At 49.7% G+C, this 25,020-nt stretch overlaps 5 protein-coding genes across 7 annotated transcripts; 4 read left to right on the top strand and 1 right to left on the bottom strand.

The window, feature by feature from the left end:
• The first annotated feature begins 87 nt into the window (after window positions 1-87).
• On the top strand, window positions 88-1,663 carry LOC142418462 (group IID secretory phospholipase A2-like). The gene is made up of 4 exons (XM_075520321.1): window positions 88-139; window positions 676-820; window positions 1,080-1,186; window positions 1,518-1,663. The coding sequence occupies exons 1-4, from the start codon at window positions 103-105 to the stop codon at window positions 1,661-1,663; spliced, it is 435 nt and encodes a 144-aa protein (XP_075376436.1). The 5' UTR covers window positions 88-102.
• A 2,056-nt stretch (window positions 1,664-3,719) lies between these two features.
• On the top strand, window positions 3,720-4,592 carry LOC142418461 (basic phospholipase A2 Sms-N6-like). Its single transcript, XM_075520320.1, has 4 exons — window positions 3,720-3,759; window positions 4,028-4,172; window positions 4,286-4,392; window positions 4,468-4,592. Exons 1-4 carry the CDS (start codon window positions 3,720-3,722, stop codon window positions 4,590-4,592), a joined length of 417 nt encoding a protein of 138 aa, XP_075376435.1.
• Window positions 4,593-4,911: 319 nt separating this feature from the next.
• LOC142418460 (phospholipase A2, membrane associated-like) lies at window positions 4,912-7,096 on the top strand. Its single transcript, XM_075520319.1, has 5 exons — window positions 4,912-5,034; window positions 5,493-5,549; window positions 5,728-5,863; window positions 6,375-6,481; window positions 6,620-7,096. Exons 2-5 carry the CDS (start codon window positions 5,510-5,512, stop codon window positions 6,742-6,744), a joined length of 408 nt encoding a protein of 135 aa, XP_075376434.1. The 5' UTR covers window positions 4,912-5,034; window positions 5,493-5,509; the 3' UTR covers window positions 6,745-7,096.
• Window positions 7,097-10,046: 2,950 nt separating this feature from the next.
• Window positions 10,047-11,804, top strand: LOC142418688 (basic phospholipase A2-like). The gene is made up of 4 exons (XM_075520869.1): window positions 10,047-10,071; window positions 10,249-10,393; window positions 10,929-11,038; window positions 11,626-11,804. The coding sequence occupies exons 1-4, from the start codon at window positions 10,047-10,049 to the stop codon at window positions 11,802-11,804; spliced, it is 459 nt and encodes a 152-aa protein (XP_075376984.1).
• A 1,319-nt stretch (window positions 11,805-13,123) lies between these two features.
• On the bottom strand, window positions 13,124-24,380 carry OTUD3 (OTU deubiquitinase 3). 3 transcript variants are annotated; one of them, XR_012778296.1, is made up of 10 exons: window positions 24,176-24,380; window positions 23,258-23,406; window positions 22,386-22,498; window positions 19,102-19,224; window positions 18,256-18,381; window positions 17,556-17,652; window positions 17,096-17,277; window positions 16,567-16,766; window positions 13,642-13,897; window positions 13,124-13,362 (listed from the first exon to the last, which is right to left on the bottom strand). XR_012778296.1 is itself a non-coding variant. In XM_075520267.1 (9 exons), the coding sequence occupies exons 1-8, from the start codon at window positions 24,343-24,345 to the stop codon at window positions 16,590-16,592; spliced, it is 1,137 nt and encodes a 378-aa protein (XP_075376382.1). In that variant the 5' UTR covers window positions 24,346-24,380; the 3' UTR covers window positions 13,124-13,897; window positions 16,567-16,589. The 3 variants fall into 3 exon arrangements, 1 of the variants encoding a protein (XP_075376382.1); XR_012778295.1 differs by having other exon boundaries at window positions 13,124-13,345; XM_075520267.1 differs by having other exon boundaries at window positions 13,124-13,897.
• Between the last annotated feature and the right edge of the window lie 640 nt (window positions 24,381-25,020).

Below are 25,020 nucleotides of genomic sequence, written 5' to 3'. Positions count from 1 at the left end.
CTCCGTGCCCTCGGCACAGGCATGGGGGCAGCGTCTGTCCTGCCCTTGGGGTGCTGCTCATTGCCTGCCATTGCTGTTTCCTCCTCCAGGGCCGGCCCAAGGATGAAGAATCTCCTCTTTGCTGTGCTCTTGGCTTGCGGTAAGTGCCCGGTTTCACCGGGCCAGGCTGGGGTCCCATCTTCGTGGCAAAAAAGACGTACAAACCCAAAGTCTTTATGCACGATTCAGGTTTTTGTTTCAATTTTGCAGTTTCTGTCTACTGCTTCATGTAGCACCACTGTAGTCCTGAAGGTCTTTGTGACGGTGAGGCTTTGGGATGCTGAGATCCGTATTTATTTTAAGAGGCCCTGGAGCCTGTTGTCACCTGCTTTCCTGCCTGTGCCAAGCCCAGGGCTGACCCTGGCAATGTGGCATTGCCGGCTGCAGGATGCAAACGTGGCACAGCCTGTACAGAGAGCAATAATACCTTCTGCCAGACCGAATCAGGTAGCTGCAGAAACCAGACATAATCCTGAGGAGGTTTGGGGGGGCTTCTCATGGTTCACATGCCTGAAAGCATGTATTTCCAGCAACACCAGACTTATTTAATTCCTCCGTCTGGTGTGAGGCACGGGGAATGCTGCCTGCCTCCTCACTCCGCACTGGTGCGAGCCCATCTCTTCTGTCCCTCCGCAGGGCTGCTGCCAACTCGTGGCAGCGTTTTGGAGCTGGAGCAGATGATCACGTCGGCCACGGGGAAAAGCGCCCTGCTCTCCTACAGCTGGTACGGGTGTTTCTGCGGCATCGGGGGCAGAGGGACCCCGGTGGACTCCACCGACCAGTGAGTACCTGGAAAAGCATCGCCACTCGCCGCCTCTGTGCAGGGTGCGTGGGGGTCCCTAAAAAGCTCCTCGCTGGCAGCCTGCCGACGCTGGTGTGCTCTGAGAGGGGGTTTGGTGCCGTTCCCCAGCCACATCTTGCTGCTGCCTTATCATCCCCTCCTCCCGGTCACCTTAAATTTGAGGCTGGACCTTCCTTTACCTTTCAAGTGTGGTGAGGGAGGGTTCAGGGGCAGCAGTTTGACATGGTGTCCCCCACAGGTGCTGCTATGCCCACGACTGCTGCTACAGGAAGCTGCGAGAGGGCAAGTGCAGACCCCTGATAACCCCCTACCACTTTGATGTCACCAACGGAGACATCGTCTGCAGTGAGTACCACCGAGCGGGGGATCCCCACGGAGGTGGGAGGGAGGAACCCATGGAGGGAGGAACACCCCAGCCCCGGAGAAGGGGACACAGGAGGACATCCCCCCCAGGGATGAAACCAGCTTGATTCCAGTTGGGTGCATATGCGAGGACGCAGCGTACAATAAATAAATGGGCACTGCAAGGGATGAGGGCAGGTTGGAGAGGACGAGCACCAGGGCACACTTATTCATGCACTTCCCCCAGGGAGCTCCAGGGGGGTGCCACGAGGGGACCCCATCACCGATGCCAGCTGGGAAAGCCACCGCTGAGCACCGTGTTTTTTCCCTGCAGGTAACGAGCAGAGCTGGTGCATGAAAGAGACCTGCCTATGTGACAAGGCGGTGGCTTCGTGCTTCGCGAGCACTTTGCATTCCTACAATAAATCCTACCGCTTCTATTTCAAGCTGAGATGCCGAGGAAGTAAGCTCCAGTGCTGAGGAGGGGAAATCTGCACCCAAGGTTGCAGATTTTGACTGATTTTCCCCATTGCTACGGAAAGAAAAGCCTGATGTGGGGGTTGAACAGAGCCGGAGCTATCAAGACTCCCCACAAGGTGATGCTCAGGGTGAGGAAGAGCACGCACACATTACAGATGGAGATCCCCCAGTTCCCAGAAAGACACGTCAGCTTCCAGTTTTTGGTCCTTTCCTCCTCTCTTTTCTCTCTTGATTTCATTTCCCAGCAAAGATAATTAAATAAAAAGTATCCAAAATGATTCTCCGTGGTGTTTTTCTGTAAGAGCCGCTGAGCTTGAGGCACTGCAACCGTGGCATCTGGGCTGCCGAGTTTGGGGAGTACTTTTGCATCTCACACCTTAGCCACACCATCTGCCTGACACCCCGATATTTCCGTGGTCCCAACAGCAGCCTGAAAAAGCTGAAGGTCTGACAGCGGCTGTAATTTACAGGTCTATCGCCAGGTCTGTCCCGCTGCGGAGCAATACTGCTGCTGCTGGATCCCCAGCTATGGAGGAGCACTTTGCATCGAGAAACGGGGACACAAAAATGCCACCAAGTAAAACTCCCTGGGGTTTGTTAACAAAATAATTCCCCAGCGGCAAGCCCTCATGACAGTTGGGTTTTTTGGCTTGTCCCAACACCCCACTAGCTGAACTCACTCCCGGAGCTAAAACAAAACAGTGCATTCAGGGGCAGGCTAGATACAGCCAAAAGGTGTTTTTACAGGAATAACAGAAGTGGGAAAATGGGGGAGACGATTTGAGACCCTCCTGTGACACTTACGTAAAAACGGTGGCCAAAATTAAGGCTAAAGAATAGTTATCCACAGAGGAGGGAAGACTTCAAAGCCTCATCCATCCCAAGGCAGATGCTAATTTAGGAGGGTAGTTAAGTTGGTGACTAAATGGTTTCTCCGTAAGGGATGAGTTCTGCATAGGGGTTGCCGTGAGGAGGTGGAAAATCATACAGAAAGAAAGAAAGGGAAATTGCATTCACTCATCCCAAAACATCCATTTTGCTTCATTCTCCTCTCATGGTGGGTGAGCCTTTAATCATCCAGTATCTGCGTAACCCCGTGTTTCTGGGAACTGCACATTTAGAGATGCTTTTATCGTCCATACACTTTTCCCAAAGAACCCATAACTTGCTCTGAATCACCTTTGCAGCATGGCAGTGGGACAGTTCCCTAACCGTACGACTCCTCAAAAACCCCAAACCTGCTTCGTTTGCGGCTGCCAGGATGCAAAAGCTGAATCAGGGCTATTATTCCCCCCCTGATACGGCACCATGGGGAGGGCAGAGAAAAAGGCCCTCGGGCATCTCCAGGCGCGGGCAGAGAGCGTTGGCTTCCTCCTCGGGCTGGAAATGACACTGCTTTGCCGGCTCATCCCCCCTGGTGCCAGCCCCCGTGTGTGGAGTATGGAGCCGGGGCATTGGGGGGATTTCTTGCATTCCTGTAAAGGGGAAGGATGGCACCTTCTCCTTTGCAGAAAAGCCCAGTCGGCAAGATTTGGGCGAAACGAGCATCTGACAGCGGGGAGCAAACTCTATATAAAGAAAGCCCTGCCAGCTGCAGGACCCTGCAAGCAAGCGGCAGCTTTCCTGAGGTAAGCTTGGAGGAACGCTTTTCCTCCCTTTCCTACTTTAACCAAAAGCCGCAGTGCGAGCGGGGAGCAAGGTCCGTGCTGGGAAAGCAGGAGCAAAGGAGAGGCTACCTGAGATGCCAGCCCAGAGGCAGAGCAGCGGGGTGCAGCCCTCGAGGGCTGATCGTTCCTCCAACTTTTCTTCCTTTCCCTTCATTTTGCTTTTTCCCACCCCTCCGCCATCCGATTCCTATCGCTTCCCATCCTTGACACAGCAGCGCTTTGTGCTGAAGCGATGGTGACGGGCGCATCCTCGCCCCCCTCATCTCTCCTAATCCCTGGAGGTGGGGAGCATCTCTGGCCCCGGACAAGGGGGGAAGTAAAAAAGAAAGTGGTTGATATAATGGGGAAATTACATGGCTTTGGTTTCCTCTCCCAGGGCTGTCAAAAAGATGAACTCCCTCCTCGCCTTCGCTGTGCTGTTTGCTTGGGGTAAGCGTCCTCACTCGCACCAGTCCCACGGCTCTCCGTGCAGTTCCGTCCATGGACCAGACTGGTGATTTCTTAATCTTTCCTCATCTTTCCTCTCCAAAACATGCAACAACTCTCCTGCACTGAGCCAGGGATACATTTCCTTTCCATTGCATCTACTCATTTTTAAGACATCAACAACCTGGTACCAATTCGGGGGCCGGAGGGGTGTGGGGATGCTGCTGGGGAGCTGGATGTGGGCATGAGCCCCACTGATTTTCCCCCACAGTCTTTTCCCCAGCTCATGGGAGCCTCTGGCAGCTGCACAAGATGATCACGAAGGCGACGGGGAAAAACGCCTTGCTGCATTACTCCTCCTACGGCTGCTACTGCGGCTTGGGGGGCAAGGGGCAGCCCAAGGATGCCACAGACAGGTAAGTACCCACTTAAAAATCTCCCTGCCTCAACACATCCTTGTATGGTTTCAAATTTGGGGGGGTAGCGGGGAAAAAAACCCCAACCCCCAAAGCCTCGAGCTCCCGTACAGATGTTGCCAGCTGCATGATACCTGCTACGACAACCTCCTGAGCTACCGCTGCAGTGCCAAGATGCAGGGCTACCACTACAGCTGGCACAGCGGCAGCCCCTCCTGCAGTAAGTAGGACCCTGGCAAAGGGGGTGTCACCCCCCCCAAGCCAGGGCTGACCCTGGGCTCCCCTCTGCCTGCAGGAGAGGGCTCCTGGTGCGCCCAGCTCTCCTGCGAGTGCGACCGCAGCCTGGTGCTTTGCCTGAAGCGAAGCATCAGGAGCTACAGCAAACGCTACCGCTTCTACCCCAAGCACTGGTGCCAGTGATGGGAGCCGGGATGTGGGGCCGGAGCACACATGCTGGTTCTGCGTCTGGATCAGCCGACATCCCTGCCTGCATGGACCACGTTAGTGCTGCTGTAAATTGAATCAACATGAAAATAAACAATGTGCTTAAACCGCCCTGGTCCTCTGTGAGTTGCTGCTGGGCAGAGAGAGAAATCCCTGGAAATACTCAACATCATCCTCCCCAAAACCAGCCCAAACTTTGCAAAAACTCTGCCTCAGCCCCTGCGTCACTCCAGGCTGCAACCCACGGGGAGAGGGGGGGGTTGGCCAGCGAGGGAAGGGGCGTAGCATAAAGCATTTTTGGGACAGACAAGTCATTTCAGCGCTTCCAGTTCGGAGCCTGCAGGCCGGACACAGAGGGCAGCGCTCTCCCCGGGAGAACGGACTGGCAGCGAGGAATCGGAGCCACAGCGATCCCCCAGTGAGCGACTCTCACCCTCGCCCCTCTGCTGCGATGGGGTGGTTGCATGCTGCTGCGGGAACAAAAATACGGGGGGGATGCTGGGAGGAGGCAGCAGGCGTGCTGCTTTCTGCCATTTTCCATGCCTGTAGATAAAGTGTCATTGCTTTCAGACAAAAGCTCAGCTGGGAAGTTGCAGCCCCGGGGGGATAGCTGCACTGCTGCTGCAAAGTGATGCCCTGGCTGCCAAAAGTGGTGGGACGGGAGGTGGGAGATGCTCGGGAGGTGGGACAGCTTCAGAAAGCATTTGCTTTCAGCCACGAGGCAGCGACACAGATGCAAGGGAGCACTGCTGCCTTCCTCCCTCCAAAATTTTGGGGGAGATTTGACCTGAATTTCAGAGGGACAAGGTTTGCAAAGCAGCGCCTGTCGACCAGCCATGCTGCCTGGCTGAGTCTGTCCTCTGTTTCTCCTCCCAGGCCCGGGTGAGAGGAAGATGAAGGTCCTGCTGATGCTGGCAGTGCTGCTTGCCTGCAGTAAGCGCATCTATTCCCTGACCTACGGACGGGAGCCAGGCTGCAGCCCCGCGCCGATGCAGGGAGCATCCCCAAACCCCCATGCACTCCATGGGGAGACTCCCAGCAAAGCCCTCCTCTCCCCCTGGCCTCATTTCTGCATATAATTTGCAAAAGTCACATTTTCCGGTCACTCTAGGTGTGTTCATGGCTCATGGGAAGTTTCCACGTGCATTCGCGCCGGGACTCGAGGGAAGCACCGTAGGAAATCTGACCGCCCACAGTTGCTACTCGGGATTGGGCAGCCGCGGCACATCGAAGGCTTCAGTGGACCGGTACAGGCAGCACTGCCCAGGGTGGCTAATGCTGGCCCTGGGACAGCTAACACTGGCCCCAGGGTAACCCTGGGGCTTGTGAGCAACCCCAGCAGCACCCTCTGAAGCTTTGCAAAATGCAGACCAGGCGATGGGCAGCGGCAGAAAGGGAACAGGTTTTAGGGAAGGGGGGAAAGTGAGGCAGCAGTCCCCCTAATTCCAGCCTTGTAGTCAGTAGGGTCATGCCAGTGGGAACCGGCTGAAGTCAACGGGATGGCACCAGAGCACGGGGACAGTCCTGAAGCCAGGATGCACAAGGGCTCTTGGAGCTGGGCAGGGGTTGCACTGGGAAGCAGAGAAGAGGCTTGGCATGGGAACGGGCTCGAAAGAGCAGCTTCTGGGTGATTCAGAGCAGGAGAAGGATGCAAATGCTGGTGGCTCTTCCCACCCAGCTTGCAGAGCCTGTTTCGGGTAGGTTAGAAGCAGCCGGTGCCACATTTCGGATGAGGCCAGGCTCTCCTTCTCCCTGCAGGTGCTGCCTGCTCCGTGCCTGCTGCTATGCCAAGCTGGCTGCACGGCGGTGCCGCGTGGGACCGATCCAGCCCCTCTTGATGCCCCGGGCAGGAATCCCCACCTGCCGTGAGTCCCCGCAGTCGTGGTTCAGGATGCCTCTTTCCAGACCACCTCCCTCCTTTGCGATGCCCTTTTTCAGGGTAGCACCCTGGGGATCTTCCCAAAAAGAAGGTCTCAGACGTGCTTTCTCTCTGGTCCCTGCAGGCTCCGGGACCCCGTGCCAGAGAGGTGCCTGCAGATGCGAGCGGGCAGCCTGGCTCTGCCGGATGCGCAGCCGGGGGCTGCCCCGGCGTCGCAGCAAGTGCCGGGGACGAGCCGGGCGGTGTTGAAGCAAAAGGGCTTTTTGCAAAACCACTTCCAAGCTGGTAAGAAAAGGGATGTAGGAGCGTTTCCCAACCCTAGCCAGGTCTTCTCCTCGGGGCTTTTTGGCTTTGACATGAGGACAACAACCGTCTAGTGAAGTTGCATCATTATACACTGGATCCGAGGAGGGAGAGCAGCGCAGATGCAATGTTTCAGCAGAGAAAAACAAGGGAGGAATGGACACCTGCGCCTTGTCCCTGCAAAGGGCAAGATGGAAACCAGTGCAAGCCTCTCAGCTGACACTCATTTCCCTTTGGCTCGAGCTCCCCTTGCAGCCTGTCAGCTCCCTCTGCTTTTTGCTTCACTGCAGGTTCTCTTCTGTTGCTCCAAAATAAAACCAGAGAGCGCAAAACATTGGTCCTCAGTGTGACGTGACTCAGCTGAGCCCAGCGACCATCCCTTGCCACCAGGAAGGAGAAGCTAACCTCTTCACTAGGTTTCCCATTGAAACACCCGGAAAAAAAATTAAAAACCAGAGGTGAGCAGCAGAGTTGAGAGCCCGTTTCGAATATCACCTCCAAAGCCTGCAAGTCAGTGAGTTAGCACTGAAAATAGGGACCTCTTGTGTCCTGCAGCAACATTTCCAAATGACTTAGGAGCTCACCTCTGCCCGGTTCGTGCCTGGTTTCACCAGCTGAGGCACAGCACGGGGAGACACATATTGCTGGAATAAAAAAGCCCCTTTGCACATGCAAATTGGTAAGGTTAGTCCAGCAGCAGCTCAAAGGTCAATGCACAAATAATCAGAGTGCGGAGCAAGCAGTGGGTCAGGGAGGTGATTTATAATGCTACTGCCCCAGCTGCCTGCATTGCCCCCCAGTATCATCCCCTTTTTGCAGGAGAGGGAGAAGTCAGTCCGTGCCACCTGAGAAGTGATGCATCGGCACCCCTGAACTACCCCCCCGCTCAGCCCTGAGCCTTCAGGCTCCGAAAATTTGCCATTGCCCCGAGCTAGAGAAATCAAAGCTGGTGCAAAGGGCTGCGGGCAGGCGCGATGCTGCGGGAGGGCCAGGCACTGGCAAGTTTTGCTGCGACGGGGTGGCCGGGAGCTTGCTCTTGCCTCACACCCAGAGTGGAGCAAAACATATTTCTCACTAGAAAAGAATGTTTTGGCCCAATTCTGCAACAACCCTGAGCACGTCCCCTAGGAAAAGGCTGTTCAGGCTGTGGCTGCTTCCCCCCCCACGCCAAGCATTCCCACGATGCAGGTTTCCTGCCCGGCAGACCAATTCAGCAGGGTTGACCCCCTGGGAGGTCTCAGCGCTGCAAATCCCTGTGGGGCTCAGCAATGAAACATAGCCACAGAAACCACAACGAAACCCCATTTCCCCGGAGGCTGATGCCGTGGGCATCGGCAGCTGTAATTCCCACCCTGGCTTGCCCCAAAGCTGTAGTCAACGGCACCAGGAAATATCTCTTAAATCAGAAATGCTTCCCTCTGGCTATAACCCAGGCATCGAGCTCTACCATCCTCCTCATCCAGCAGCATTTAGTCCTGGGGGAGATGAGGAAGGAGTGGGCGGTCCTTTGCCCAACAGCTGCTGTCTGCAAGGCATAAATCAAGGATCAAATCCTCGCCGAGATGCGAGAGGGGTGATCGTGCAGACAGATTGCAGGCCAGGATGAGCTGAAACACGCTTTCCCTGTTTAAGTTCTGGGTTAATTTTAACTATATATGTATTTTTCTGCTTGGACATCTGGCTGTACGAATCTGTTCATACAGAGTTTCAAGTGCTGATGTGTTGGCTCAGATACTGCACCCCCTCGGTACATTGCAATAAATTGGGCTGCAAAAGTTGTGTTTTGCATATTGCGAAAGAGAAGCAAAATCCACATCCTCCTAGGAGGCGTTCGGCCCCGGGGCGGTGGGGGGGTCTTATTTCACATTTGGAGAAGGGCTACTGCAAACCTGCTGCGGGCAGAGGAGTTGGGGCGGATGGTCTTTCACCTGGAAGCTCAGCCAGTCCAGTGCACAAAAATATGCCTTATTCCCCTGTGATGAAAACTGGCTGCAAACTCAGAAAATCTTGAATTATGGCAAGCCCTGGTTTGGCTAATTAACTTGCCACCATCCCGGGGGTCTGTTAAATTGGCCTGGAGAGCTGATGCGTCAAATGGCACGTGCCAGAGGGGGGAAGAGATTTTGCTGAGGCCCTGACCCGAGTTCTCTTTTCTCACTATCTCTCTGATTTCCACACGAGTCGCATCCTTGTTCCCTGCCTCAGTTTCCCTATCAGCAATGGAGGGGGATTTCCTCCCCTGGCTTGTTGCCTGCCTGCGTAGGCAGTTCCTTCACAGTTCCCCGCAAAGCGGCGCAGAGCACTGTGCACCTGCAGCCTCTGCCAGAAGAAAACTGCTAAAATCACTGTTCGGCATCGCCTATTTAATTCAAGATTCTCTCCAAGCAAAAAACATAACCGTCCTCTTTTATTACCTTTCCATTATACACCACTTGCATTTTTTTTTTCCTTACCCTGTTCCTTGCCTTATTTTGCTTCTACATAAAGGTGAACCAGACACCTCGTGCAATGGTCCGTAAGCCTTGCCTGCTCTGTTTTGAGAGCAAGACTACGCGCAGGACCCAGTACATATGAGGAAAGTGATGGAGCATCCCCATATACAAGGAGCGTCTGGGCACTGACAAGGTCCCGCTAAGAAGAAAACTGGCATACCGGTTTTCAGAAGGTAGGGCCTTTGCTCAGCCCTGCCTTCAGCTGCAGCCCGTCCTGGAGGACCACTGGACCTTCCTCGGCTCACAGCACTGCATCTCACCCACTTTGGTAAGTCAGAAGTGGAAGATGCTTTGCACTGGCTGCGTTTGCTCCCTGCCCAGGTAAGGCATGATGGAAACAGTAAGATACAGAATGGTGTTTTCTAACCAAAACATCAAAAAACTAATAGTTATCTAGGAACAAAGTGGTTCCAGTTCTCCCTCAAGTTCCTCCATTTTGCTCAGGGAGGCATTGGGATGCCGACATGCCCAGAGCTGTGCATGGACTCAACCCCAGTCTGCCCCACTCATCCCAGTCCACTGAAGCCTCCCCTGCAAAGGGTTCCCTCAGCGTAGGGCATCCCGCAGCTGGAGCCTCCGGCAACACCGAGAGAGGCTCGCACATGCAGCAGGACCGATATGGTGAGGATTGTCAGTATTTGCCCACTTTGGGTCCTCCAAAGGCAGGGCCCCACCGAGCGGGTAGGTGGCGGCCATAAAAGGTGCGACCGGCAGCACCTCGGGCTCACCCAAACACCGGAGCTGTCACTGCCAGACATGAAGCTCTTGCTGCTCCTCTGCTGTGAGTACTCCCCGCGCCAGCTGTCACTCCGCCGGACGAGGCGGTGGGGAAAGCCTGGTGCTTGCAATTTCTATCCATAAACAATAAAGTTGGGGAGAGTGAAAATGCTCATTTTTGCTACAGAGGGGTCGGACAGGAGGTTGCTTTTCCCGGTGCTCGTAACCCCTCCATCTCCAGTTGCAGGGCTGGCCCCCGCTGCCTGCAACGTGATTCAGTTCGGTTCAATGATTAAGCACAAGACGGGGAAATTGCCACTATCTTACAATGGTTACAGCTGCTGCTGTGGCTTGGGGGGATCCAAACAGCCGCTGCACGTGACTGACTGCTAAATCAGGACCTGGTGAAGGCAGAGCAGGTGCCCCCAGCCCTCCTCACCTCCCTCTCCCTGGGTACAGCGAGGGGAACGCTTGCCTCTGCTCCTGGGAGCTGAGATAGCAATCCAAAAATCCTTGGTCACCCTTAACACCTCTTTCAAAGTTGCTTAGTAGCAGTAGCTGATGGGAACGGTTACGCATCGGCGTTTCTTCTGCCTTTGTAGCATGAGGCAGAAATGCATCGGGATCCAACTACCACCTGGGCTAATGGAAAGCAGCCATTAGGTGTTCTGCAAAGTCACTGCAGCAGAGCAATGGGAAAGCAATTAGAGAGCTGTGCTGATGATGCCAGAAAGGCACAAGTCACCCTCCCTCGCTCCTGCGGCACGGGCAATGCCGAGGAGAACAAGGCTGTTGCATGACCATGCACCTAACCTGGGCACAAATGCATTTCTCATGGGGACTGTGCACCACCAGATGTTTACCACCATAGTATCGTCCCCACCGCTCCCCGTCCTGCCCTGACCGCAAATCTTGTGCTCCCAGGTGCTGCCATGCCCACGACTGCTGCTACAAGAAGCTGTCTTCCTCTCACTGCAGTCCCAAACTGGCCACCTACAAATACTCCACCTGGGGAAGCCAGATAACCTGTGGTAAGAGACGGCACAGGGTCAAAGCCCCGAGCGGGAAGGTACAACCATCCACGCTCTCAGGGGACCTCTCTTCCAAGATGTCCTTTAGATGATCCTGGCTTGGAAACCACTTGCTGGGGATGGAAATGAGGGAAAAGTGCCAGGAATAGGGAAAACATTTATCTGCTAGGAGTATGGTGAAGTTTAGAGCTTAGAGACCTCCCAAAGGAGTGGGCTTGCCCTTCTGTAGAGGCCAAATACTGAGGGTTTGAGGTGACCCTCCCATCTTGGACAGGGACCTGGCACTGCTGCCCGATTTCCCCAGAGCAAACACTTGTTTCACGGCAAGTGGATCAAAATAAAGCACCTCCCTGTGATCAAAGCAAATATCTATACATACATAGGTAGATACAGTAAATTAAATGGTCCCCCCAGGGCCACGCATGGTTTGTAGCCAGGTAGCTCCATGCACCAGAGGTAAGAGGAGGACTCCCCGAGACACCCCAAACTCAATGTGGGGGGCTGCGTGCACTGCAGGGACAGTCCAAAAGACATCCCCTGACTCTTGCACCCTTTGCCTGACTCCATCCCCCCAAATTTTCTTCCAGGATCCGGGGCTTGGTGCGAACGACAGAGCTGCGAGTGCGACAGGCGGGCGGCAGAGCGCTTCCAAAGGACAGCCAGGACCTACCGCAACTCTTACAAGAACTACCCCAACTTTCTGTGCAGGAGCCTAACTCCCTCCTGCCAGACACGCCAGGCTCAAAACCTGTCGAAAGCAGTCTAAATTGTGGGGGTTTTGCCTTCCCTGCGGCCAGGCGGGGCACAGCCCTGCGGCACCGAGAAGGCCACCGGTGCCTTTCTCTGGAGCCGGTGCACAGAGAAAGCCCACTCCCCACGATTAAATAAATCATAAAAACGAGGGAATCCCTGCAAACAAAAATAAATTTTCAAAGGCAATTTGTAAAGTGTGTCCAGCATTGTGATTGTGTTTTGGGAATCGATGGTGGAAGGGGTAGAAAACACCACAGAGCTTCACGTCTGATTTTCTGAGGTAAATATTTATGCATTCATACAGTTTTGCATCTTTTTCTTAAAAAACATTTACCAGAAGTGACATTTTAGCAGCTAACTGGTAAATCTTAGCTTTGGAGAAAAAAAAAGATCCACAGAAACAGCAAGCGGCTGCTGCGCCCCAACCCCAAACCAGGCTCCAAACCCTGCTCCCCTCAGGGAGCTTAGCCACAACGCAGCCCCATCCCTCTCCTAATGACTATTTAAGCAATTAATACTCACTAAAGCCGTGGGGACATGTGGTCGTGGTGGTCTTAAGGGTTTGGGGTGGCTCTTTCTTGCACCCTGTCTCCAGCAAGCCCAGGTCTCCTCAGGCCGCAGCTCCCTGCGGCCACCTCTTCCCTCACCACAGCTGCACAGGATCCACAATTAGCTCTAACGAGCCGGGGCCAGCTGCCCCTCACACCTCGGCCTGGATGGAGGACCTCCAGTTTTAATGCCATCTCGAGAGATGTGTTTTGCACACCTTCAGAGCAGGGGGGTCCCAAAATTAAGGTGCTTTAAGGGTATTTTCTTTGCATTTCGCTTCAGTCAAGGGCTCCTGCCCGACTCCATTAAGCATGTCATCATGAGCAACATCCCTTCTCCTTTCTCATGCTTCCTACAGTAAGCGTTGTATCTTTGTAACTCCAAAACACTCGTTTCTCCTTTTACTTATTTTCTGGTGCCTTGTCAAGGGCTTTGGGATGAGAAAGGAGGGAGCTGGGACAGAGCTGATGAAGCCGATGCTGCCCTCTAAGGTTTGTGCCTGCGAACAGGCTCTGCTCCAGGCAGCGGCAAGGAACGACCACACAGCTCTACACGAGCATAAACCATCTCCATTTTATACGACGCTGGAGTACGGGTCTTCATGCACAACTTCTCTCCTTTTCTACAATTCCCGAAGCTTGTGAAAGCCAGTAGGTGAACGTACACCCCACAGCCGGATCGCATCCCCAGGAAGGGTCCAGGTTGTGCAGACTCGTTAAATTAATCTGAAAGTTTTGCCTTTAACCCAGAGCGTGCCCCGTACACACAACTCCATTCACACAGTTCAGCTGGCACGTCTTTGCAACCTTTATTGCACTCAGCATCCGAAAACAGAGGTTTGGTTTGGTAACAGAAGTGGGTGCCCTGCTGAGAGTCCGGAGGGGGAAAGGAAAAGAAAACTCTTGTGTAGTTTCAACAGACTCCAACAGAAAAGGAAGGCACCTTCCAAGAGCAACTGCAGATGCGGATACCACAGATGACGTGACTTCTGCTGCTGGTCAGGCACTGCAGACGAGGTGAAGCTGTTGTTAACATAAACCAAAAGGCAGCCCTCCAAGATGGAACGGGGTACACCAGAAATCAAGTAGCACAAGCAGAAAAGCCCTCCCATACACAGCAAGGCCAAGACATGCTTATGGACATCGGACAGAACATGGCTGAATGCTTAGAACTTCCAGTTCAACTGAACTCCTTCCCTGCAGGGGCAGGATTTGGGGAAAAAAAAAAAGTCTGGGGAAGACAGTGGTGGTAGACAGGATGCAGGGAAAGCAGCTTTCTACATTGTCCTGCTGCGTACTCACCTTCAAGAGGCTGACAGTGACCCTGTTGGTCCAGCAGCAGTCAAAGCACGCTCCTGGCCCTCTTCCCGCTTGTGACCCTCAAAGATGTAAGCTAGCAGCTAGTAACAAACAGTAATCCTCCTCAAATACCAAGGGAACGTGCAGTGCTTATTGTCCTATGACTGCATATTACGAAGTGCAGTTAGCTCCACCAAAGAGTAAACATGAGCGATGAATCATGATGTTTCTCTTCTCTTGTTTCTCGCCTCCCTTCCTCCTGCAAGGAAAATCCACGACCTGTTTACAAAGAAAATTCTCTGCATAGGAGTGAGTTCCCTGAAGAACCCTGCATAATGATTCCCTAGAAAAAATACACAGCATAAGGGCAGGTGGAAATTTCAACAGATAAAGGAAAAATCTAAAACAGACAAAACAGAAGTTTTAATATCTTTCGATACAAAGTGTTTTTGCAGGTAGAAAGCTGTCCTGGCAAAAATGAAGAGAATTTCATTGGTCTAACAAGACTTATGAGCCCAGCACATTAAGAGTTTGTTTTAATCATATCACACTGGGAAATGAAAGCATTTTCAGCCACATATTTGGTTACAGGCATCAGAGGCCATGAGCTGAACATCAGCCTCTCAAGAGAGGCTATTTAAGACGTGTTGCTGTTGCAGACCTGCCCGTTTATCCCGGACAGGATGAGGTTAGGTTCTGCAGGTCCCTTCACACCTACAGAAGCTCAGCTTCCTGTCTGCTGGCTACAGGACAGCTCCCTTCACAGCTCCCCAGGCTTGAAGCAACAATAATCCTCATATCAGCTCTGGCTTAGGAAGACAAAAAAGAAATTCATTAAGATCAAACATCTTATTGGTAGTGTACAACTGCAAATTCTTACCATCTTTTCAAACTTGCAGAACCCACATGCCTTTCAAATCAAAATACAGCTGGGCAAGACAAAGGTGACACATTTCCCTGAACTACCTTGCTATGCCCGCTGTCTTCAACTCATCACACCAGTGAAGTGACTTGCACTTTCTCCCCATTAAGCTATGACTTGCCATTCTTTCCACTACTGTAAAAGCGACTGTTTTGGGGGAAAAGAATTCCAGGAAGCAACATTGCTAACACCAGGCTATCTAAGGCTGGCATAAAATGGATTTGACCAAAGTAATTTTTCCACTTCAAGAATAGTACTGTGAATTCAAGGCTCATCCATGCTCTTCCTACCTAAGAAACACTGCTCAGATTTCCCTCTGCAGTGGTTCCTCATGCCTACCACTGGCACTTAGAGCAGCACTTAACACGCTGCTTCACTTGCCAGGCACTATGTCCCACCATAAAGCCCAAGAGCTGCTTTGTATTACTTTTTATTTCCATCAAGCTCATCACAGGAACCAAAGTAACTTCACCAGCATTAAAGCCTGTTCTCCTACACCACCATTACTTAAAGTAGAGCTCCTTTCTTTTTATTCTTCAAATGCTCCTGATAAACAGTAGCAGAGCATATGAAGAAGTACTAGCTCAGATCTCGGCAGTTCAGTCAAAAAAGGCATTTATATTTCCGTGCTGATTTGGAAACTTCAAAGAATGCATAGAATTTTTTTCAAAAGCAACATTCCTTACTTTCAAAAAATCTATTTCGTCTCTGCACTGGCTGATGAGGTGCCTCCTGTTATCTATTGTGCATGTAAGTGCACATGTGCTTTCTTCAAGCTTAATGCTTGATAGAAGTCCAAAAACCTGAGTGAGGCTGAAACACTGCAAGCCATAAATCGAGGGCCAAGTCCCACAGTCCTTACACTTCAGTTCAAATTCACAATCCTATAGTGGAAAGCATCACAGGATTCAAGCCGTACATTCTACGGTACTTGGTGACCTTACCGAAGAGGAATTTGGGATGAAAAAAATCCTACCATGGAAAAAAGCTTGATTTATGAAGAGTGAAGTAGGCAAGGTTCCCAGCGATCACTGCTACTTGGAAGCTTGTTCCCAGGACTCTTGATCCTTTGGCTATACTAATTTCATTTGGAGACTAATGACTATCAAGTTTCTGGCTTGGACTAAAACTCCAGAGTAGCCCAAAAGCTCCCAAGTATGGCAAAGGAGATGAGATTCCAGATGTCCACGTAACACGACTCAACAGAAATCTCATGCCTGCTCACGTCGCATTTTACTACCTCATTAGACTTCACCAGATCGGGTGAATCGGCTCTGCAGTCTCGCAAGTCCGCTGGTATTACTTTTTTTTTTTCCTCTCTAAAGGTCTCAACAGCTAGCAAATGAGCTGATCTCAAACTTAAGCAAGAAGCAAGCATGGACGCAGCAATCCCATTCTCCCTTCATGTATTAATCACTTTGAAACAGCCTAGTGCAATGCAAGCAGTTCTAGTTAGATTAAAACTTATCACCACATTCTTGCATGGGAAAGAAAAGAGGAATCTCATGTTTGATACAGTGTTGGCTGACACACTTAGCTTTGGAAAGGATTCTGGGATTCTGTTCCCTTACTTTTTAAATTTAAATAGAAAAAAACAAATCTAACATGTTCCTGAGTTGAGAACTGTTAAGCCTTCCCTGACAGCAAAGTAAAATAAAGCTCTTCCAAGCATAACCAAGTAAAAAGTTGCTATAAAAAAAATAATCTAAGCACTTCAAGAGATCTCAAAGCAAATCTAGCACTGCTGTGTGAAGAAAAGGTTCTCACCTTCATCTAACTCCAAAATTATAAAAACAAGTCTCTACTTTTTGTGAAGTTCAAACAACTTTTCTCACACACAGGTTGATGCAGAATTACCAAATGATTGTTTGCCCCACAACTGAAGAAACAGGAAATTCATGTGTGCTTAGAGATCTCCGCAGAAGCGGATTTTAAGATAACAAAGGGTGCTTGGAAATTTGCTTAAGGGGAGTTTTGTCTTCATCAGTTTTATTTGCTTTTCTCACCAGAGCGCTCAGAACACATTCAGTCATATGTTTAGAGCTGCCATGGCCTTCACCAAGGTGACCTGGTTGTTTGAGTCCGTCTCTCTCCTGCTGCTATCTGCACAGTTACTCTTGTTGGCCAAGACCTTTTGTCGGTGCCTTTCTTCCTGCCGCTTCTTCTTCTCTAGCCGCTGCTGTTCCTTCTTTTGTTTTTTAGATACCTGAAAGGGAAGGATGAAAACACACATTTTCTGCTCAGTTGGGGAAAAATAATACACTGGAAAGGAGACAAGCAGATATCAAAGCAGCTGCCAGAGAATGTTTATTCCAAACTACTTATCTGGACTTTGTTTTGTGTCATTTTGGGAAGACTGCCACGTCACTATTAAATGTTTGTATCAGAGAAGTCACAGCTGTACCAGCAACAAAATCCGGTAAGGGGAAGCTCTTTTTAATTCAAAGGAGATGACAGCTACTGATTAAGCAATCCTAAGCATTCCCCTAATCGTTAAAGGACGTGTAAATCACTGCCAAGCCACCCTTCACATACCTTTGTGTTTCTGCTAGCTCGATTCTCTTCATCGGATCTAGCCTGTCCTTTGTTGTTTTCTATTTCATCTTGATGCAAACTCTGATTTCCAAAGATTCTTGAACCAGTTCCATTTTCTTCGCATGAAGTTCTGCTACACGATTCCTGATCTTTGCTCTGGGGACCACACTGTTCCTCAGTACCTACCAACGAGAGAGGTTTTTCTCAGACACACTCTACCCAGAAGCTGTCTCAGTGTCAGCCATTTCCTTCTTCCAGACTTTCTGGAAGGGCTTTTTTTGGAAGTTGGACTGAATCTGCCCTCACTAATAACCTTCCTGAGCACCGAAAGGTTGAGGTGGCAGCACAGCCAACTGCAAGCTTCAACCACTACTGTCCCTGCTGAACTGCTGTTTACAGTGAACACTAACGTCAGACAGCATTCTTCTGAAGCACCAAGTGACAAACTCCATGTACTTACTGATTCTTTCCACTTCGTTCACTTGAAAGACAGCAAATATTGCAGATTCTATATTGTAGTCTTCCGTTTCCAGAATCTGGCTTACAAAATCAATGTCCTGTCCACAAGAGGAGAAAGATAACACTGAAGAGAGTTACGTTCATTTAACAACCATCTGCACCACTGAGAAGGGGCTGCTGTCTGCTTTTATGACCTTTCAATTAGCCTATGTTCCATTTCTGAAAAAGGTGAGGGAGAAAACCTTAAAACCCTGAAGAAACCAGGAAAAAGGAATATGCTGTTTCAGCATAACTGTTTCACTCTTGACCCATTCTGTTCTACGCATTTGCACAGTGCAAGCAGCAATCTGCAGGAACCACACAAGCCTTCCACTGACAACAGCTAAGATTCACAGAATATCTAGTCATTTGAGACGTTCAACTACAGACATCCTCAAAGGATTTAAAATTTTATAGAACTCGTTTCAAAGTAAATTTTCTGAGAGATTGCAAGACAAACCTTCCAAAAATCATTAGGTATCCACACAGAGTACATATTTCATCTGCATTTAAGGGTTGAGTGTAGGATGAAAACCATCCTGATCTGTGGCTCTGGTACTGAAATTGTCCAAGAAGAATACTTTTTAGAATTCTTCCCAAGACTACTTTCATGTATCAGGAAGGTTTGAACATTAAGCATGAAAAGGATACTCAATACTTACTGAACATCCAGTCGCATTACACACTTTTTGTATAGCATCTTCCATTTCAACTTCACTCTCACCTTCAGAGTCACCCTTCTGAGGCTTCACTTCCTCCTCCTTATTCGAATCATTGTTGCAAAGCATCTGCAAGAAAAGCAAAGCCCAGCAGATCACACAAGCACATGCAGCAATTTCATCACAGGCAGTAAAAAAACCTGACATCATAATAAATTTAATTATTATGGCACACTTTTCTCAGAAATATCCTGTGTCAAAGCCTCTTGGAAATTAGGTAACCTCCATCATCATTGACACCGTTTCCCATGACTCATACGCTGCTGAGCAAACTCTCACATGCTACAAGATCATGCATACCAATAAACAATCACTGGCTTTTGAAGTGAGGTATTAATTTTTTCACAACACCACACGTTACACAGTTGCATTCAGAGAACCTCAAGGACAGCACAGCTTACTCCTTAACATGAGAAAGTGAGATATGAAGAGGACTACTGGATCCAGCTGTTGCATTTCCACCTCTTTCCTCCCTTCCTGTTGTTTTTGCATTCGAGGTGCACAAGTATGTAATTTAGATGGGGTTGCTTCGAGACATCTACAGCCCACATCACAGCATCAGATTCAGGACTGATTTTCAGCCCGGTACTTTAAACACTTCACAGCCTGTCTCAAGAGAGCAGGCAGCACTAGGTACAATGACCTTAGGGGCTTTTCTATCCCCAGCATGACACAGGGACCAGACTCTTTTCTCAATCTCCATGCAAATGAGAAAGGAAATCAACTGGTAACATTCATCTGTTTCATTTATCACCCACAGCTGACTCAGGTCATCCTGTCATAACCAACCTCCATCTGAAGATACGCTGGAGCTTCAGAATCGTCATTGATTCTCCTCACACTGTCGTAGTGCTCTCCATAACGATACGCAATATGAAGTTCCCTCACATTGTTTTTGTCTGTGCCGCGAATCTAAATGAAACAAATAAACTCCAAGTGAGGATTTGGAATCGACTTCAGCATCATATTTTTCAAAGTAGTATTTTTTTAAGCAATGATAAACACTGTGATCGGAAGCAAAGTACATAGCTACTGAAGCATCTTTAAGCAGGAAGAGTTGACCTAATAATCCAGACCTGCCTACAGTGACAACAGAGCTTCTGTCTCAAGGATAACATTTGAAAACCAGATACACAATGCTGGGTCAGTTACATCATAACAAACAAAACATGGTATGAAAATATTTCAGTGGAAAGCTCAAAACTATTTTCTAATCTTTCCACAGAAGCTATTAGTTTTCTGATCATCTTCCCAGACCCAATTTCAGTGACAGCTCCCATTGAGCGTACAATGCTTTTTCCCCCTCAAACATGAGGAAAAAAAGAGTCCATTCAAGTTATCACCACAGTGGAGACAGTCACCCAGAGTAAGTTTTGTTCTGCAGTTGGGACAAGATGCTGTTTTAACAGTTAGCATTCGAAGTGGATAAGTTTTGTTTTTAAAAGACTGACTAATAGAAATAAAGCCAAACCATGAAAATGTATTAACTCCATTCAGGAGCACTGTTAACAACCAAATGTTCCTTTGCTTTGTCAGCACCAAGTACAGCAGTCTCCGTAGAAAATTCCTGCTCCGAGTATTATCTGTACTGATGCAAGAATAATTCCTATGCCGATCGTCAGTGTCTCAAATTATTAGCTAAAAGCTACACAGCATTCCAACTCTTGCAAGGAATGCAGACAATTACACTCTATTTGCAGATCTCCTTTGCTTACCTGTCAAGCCAGAGTTCAAAGATCTGACAGCCTTCCCGGAGAAGATGTCAGTAAGCAAACGACAAGAAATGCTTGCTTTAGGGTCCAGAATTTCCCAACCCTTTTACATCTTTGAATCAGCTTATCCCAACTTACAGAATATACATCAAGTCACCTTTCAACCATGTCTGTAGGTGGTGTTGCACTAAAGCCTTCAGATTTCTCAACAGATATTCCCCATTTACCTATTTTACACCTGCTCACCTTTAAGTTCCAACTCAACACTTGGTTATACTTAACTCCTGCCTTTTATCCTATTAAGTTATTCAACATGTTGGATCTGAGTAAGATTTATTTTCAACATTTCTCCTCTGCCAGAGCCTAAATAGGTATCTAACGAATCCCAAAGCTCTTGAAAGATTATTCTGAAAATTAGGCAATTTAGCTCTCAGTGGTGAAGCTTCTTTTTGTGTGCTCTCTCCACAGTACACTGGAACTGTAAGTAAAAGATAGCTGCAGATAAAAAAAGGCAAAAACACTGAAAAAAGGTAAGCAGTTATCCAAAAAGCCAATAAAATAACCTACACATCTGAGCTAACTTGAAGCTCTACATTTACAGTCATTACCAAAAAAGCTAAAGGGTGTTTAAAGCTCTAAAAAGTCCATGCAGAGATGCCCACCTCCAAAGAGCTTTTGACTGGGCCAGAGTTTGAGAAACAGCTAGAGGTCCTGAACACTTCTGCTCACATTCTTCCAGCTTAGCTGCAGTGGATACAAATGGTTCTCTTAAAATTAAAGTATAACTCACCATCTGCTATAGAGTTGGGACCAAGGGAGATATTTACTCCATCTGCTTTAAGTGTCTTGCTGATCTGCCTCTCTGGAAATGCTCTCTTTGGAATCTAATCTAAAATTTTGCTGGGGCTCCAAAGCAGAGAGAGGGAAAAAAAAGTATGTACATCTACAGAAAATTAAGAAAAAGGGTGTCCTGGGTTAGTCAAGTCTAGCAACTTGCTAACATTGTCACCATGTTGTGATCCCCTACGTTATTAGACACCCTGACGTATCCTCTGTGCGGGTCAGAGACTCCTCATGTTACAACTATTAACAGCTCTCTTTACTTAGGCCGTTCTCAAGAGCCTAAGACAACCTTTCACTAACAAGACTACACTCAGGCAAAACAGGACCTCATCACAAACTCTGTATTTACAACCCTGGAAAGGTCAATGAATGGGGAAAAAGAGTTTAAGGTTTTCCAGAGGATATACAAAATATTGGTAAGAGTTGAATACAGTGAGGTGAGTATCCAGTTCAAAACAGTAACAACACATGAACAGCACCCCCGTGAACTCTCCTGCAGGGTCATTACCTCTGTACACTCTCACAGGTCAAGCAGTTGAGTATCCCCACTCATTTGTGTAATTGTCAGAAACACTTTTTTTTTTTTTTCTTTTAAAATACGTAGGTTAGCTGTCTTACTGTCCACAGCTGCCATGTAAATAAGAGTTTAAACTTGTTTGGGTTCAGGAATCTACCTGACACTGTTCCAAACGCATTTAAGACACCACTCACAACCTTCATCTGGTCCTTTATCTTTATTGCCCTGTTTAACCTATGTACTTCATTGGTTCTGTCCGTAAATTGGGGCCAGAAACAATCCTGACTTGAATACAGGTTCTCACTTGCTCAATGAACAGGCAGAGATCGAGCGTGGATCCATTCCAGTGTGGACTTGCCACAGAAAAACAACAAAAAAGAGAGCAGGAGGGACCCGAGGGATTACTTGTTCCGGTGCCCCACTATCAGAGAAAACCACACACACAGTCCCTTCCAGAAGCTGATTAAACATTGCCTTAAGGTTTTAAAATTTCCTCCCTCTTCTGCCCAGTCCAGAACCTCATTTCTCCAACTGTCAGAAACCTTCTCATTCCAAATCCCACGCAGAATTGATGGAGCTTCATTCCAAGACACTACAAGGACTGCCCTGCTATACCTTCACTTCCTTATTCCTGCACATTATCATACAGTTTTCCTTAAGCCTGGCTCAAATTCCTATCAGAAAAGTCACCTTATATGAAGTCTGATCTTCAGGAGAAAAAAATGTATCAATGAAGCCAGTAGCTTAAAACCAAACTAAACCACACTGCTCTGTCTCCACATACTTATCTTTCATGCATTCATTGTTTTCTTTCATTCCCTCTCCTCCCGGCTGAAATCTGGAGTGTTTTCCTTCAAGGCTGAAAAAGCAAGCACAGCTCTATACCACGTCCAGCTAACTACGGCTACCGACTGCTCTCTTTTAATAGATCAGGAAGTTTCAACACTATTTGTATTCATCAGCTAAAAATTAGGCCAAAGTATAGAAGTTTTGTTTCTCACCTGCCACAGCGGAGCATTAAGCTGATGAATAACCACATTCATTTGATTGTTCCTTGCAAAGGCCACAATAGCATCGTTGCCAGCAAAGGTACCAGGCTTTGCCAAATTGGTAACTAAAGGAAAAAACATTCAGAAGAGTTGGAAACCTAGTTTCTGACACTTCCAAAAGCACTGGAGGGATAGTGAGTAACAAAATTTCAACACATGCCCAAGAAATTCTAGAAAGGAAATCCCAATCGTGAAACAATGACTGCTAAGGCAAGAATTTGGCAGCAACAGAAGTTAATGCATCTTAAACGACCACAGAAACCTCCAAAAAATGCAGTACACCCTTAGATTATGCAAGACTGTCAGCTCTGCATTAGCTTGGAAGGAAGAGTGCCACGTACTAATGGCCAAACCATTTTCCTGCATCGCCCCTATGGTACTTAGCACATCCTCGAAGCTGTTAGAACAAAGGCTGTATTGGTCTCTGCTTTAGATCTCCCCCTGGGTTACCAATACGAAATATCAAGTGTCAAGGAGAAAAAGAAACCCACTCAACACCCACCAGTGTACAAGGAGAGCTAGACAATTTTTGCAAGTTCCTTTTGAAAACATCAAATTTTTACTCCTTGGCTTTTTTTGCCTCTTTCCTTCCTCAAGTTTCTCCTAAATGTAAACAACTTCCAAGACAAATATAATATAAGTTTAATAGCTCATCTTTCTACAGAAACGTAACAGAGAGAAATGTAAACTCACCATTTCTAAAAACTAGAGAGGAGCCCTAAAGTAGTTCTGGGATGAGGAACTGTTTAGTAAGAAGGTGCTCAAATGAGATGTAATCACAGTACACAACAACCCCTTCCATCAGTGTCCTGTGGAGACCATACCGTGTTTCTCAAAGGGCACATCATCCTCCACAAAAGGCTCAAAATCCTCCCGCTGCTTTATCATGTAATCCACCGTTTCCTGGCGATGCCTGAGGTGGTTCCGGGAGTGCCCCTCCAGCTGGTCACCGAGGGCCCGAAACAAACAATTGCTACCAAGAGAGAAACCACAAGTTAGTGTGTCTGAAACACAGCTAACAGATACACCACTAAATCAATGACCCTGGCATAGCAGCGGAAAGAATATGGTGTTAACGGGAAAGGAAAAGAGCTGCGCTCTTTCTGCCCAGTAAGTTCAACGAGGATATGAATGTGAAGTAGCACCTATTCCCTGTGCTTTCAACAGCTGCTGAAATTAGAAGAAATGCTGGTAGGAACATAAGGTTTTGAGTGAACATGTCATCAGCTCCAAGAGAGTAAGTCACGGGCAGTAAGGCTGCTGGGCCAAACTGTCTTAAACTGACACTGAGACAAATGACACAATGCAACAAAGGACAACCCAATGACCTTCTAAGCAATTTCACAGCAGACACGTCTAATGCCCCGTTCACCCAATGCTTTTGGACCTTCCTATGCTCCGCTCAGCAGGCCAGCGGAGCCCTCAGCCCTCCTGGGGATCAGCCCTAGGACTAGCAGAGCCCTCACACCAGCAGGTGACAGGCCAAGGGAGCCATCAGCCGCAGGGGACACAGGCCCTGCACAACCACAGAGCAGAACCCCCTGATCCTTCTGAGTACAGCGGGGAAGCCCTCATCGCTCCGGAGCACTGGCCCCACTCAGCCCCGAGGGGAAAGCCCTCAGCCCCCAGGGACACAGGCTCACCACCACCCGCGGGGAGGAGAAAGCCTCAGCCCCCGGGGACAGGACGCCCATGGAAGCGCCGGCCCCGGGAGTACCAGAGAGACCCGGCGCGGCGCTCACCCATCGCCCGGCACCTCCCGCAGCTTGAGGCCGAGGGCCCGGAGCTGCCCGGCGAGGCCCCCGCCGCCCGAGCCGGGGCCCGGAGCCGGTCCGGCGGGGGTCTGCCGGGGCCGCCGCGCCTTCCTGGCTCCAGCGGCAGGCCGGGCCTTGGCCGCCTGCTTGCGGGACATCCCCGCCGGGCGGGCACTGCGCCTGCGCCGCCGGGCGCCCCTCACGTGACTGCGGGGCGCCACCATCGAGAGAAGGCGCACGAGTGGCCAGAGCGCCGCCGCTCTACTCGCCCGCCCCCCGCTGGCGGATTCCTCCAGGTGGAGAAGGAGGAGGAGGAAGGCGAGAGGAGGGGGTCCGGGGAGGGAAACTGAGGCAGGGGGAAGCAGAGGGCTTTAGGGATCAAGGGCAGTGGGAACTGCGAAGGGAAGGAGGGCGCAGGCAAGCGTCAGGAGCAGCTGGGAGAAGGGGGACCCGTGGGGAAAAGGCTGGGGGGGACGCACAGAGCAGCGCCGTAAATCATTAACACCGCACCGAAGGGCTTCGCCTGGGACTGCCAGACTGCACGCCTCGTTAGCTTTGCTGTTAATTGTACTCCTCTGCCCAGGAGCTCTTCCTCAGGGGCACGGCCACAGCCCCCCGTGCCACCCCCTGCTGCCCCAGCACACCCCCCGGCCTGCCGTGACCCCCCCACGGGTGGGTGCCGGACGCTGCTCTCGTTTTCTTCCCCGGGTGTGGGCCACCACGCCGGCCACTTCAGCCGGTCTGTCCCTACTCGGCACCAAATCAGCGCTCCGAAAGGAACCCAAGAGGAAATTAAGAAAGATTGACTACCCGCGAGGTGGCACCACGAGAAC

Source organism: Mycteria americana, chromosome 18 (assembly GCF_035582795.1).
Source record: "Mycteria americana isolate JAX WOST 10 ecotype Jacksonville Zoo and Gardens chromosome 18, USCA_MyAme_1.0, whole genome shotgun sequence".
NCBI classification, from domain to species: Eukaryota; Metazoa; Chordata; class Aves; order Ciconiiformes; family Ciconiidae; genus Mycteria; species Mycteria americana.
The sequence above is the reverse complement of the archived record's forward strand: the minus strand, read 5'-3'. Positions and strand labels throughout refer to the sequence as shown.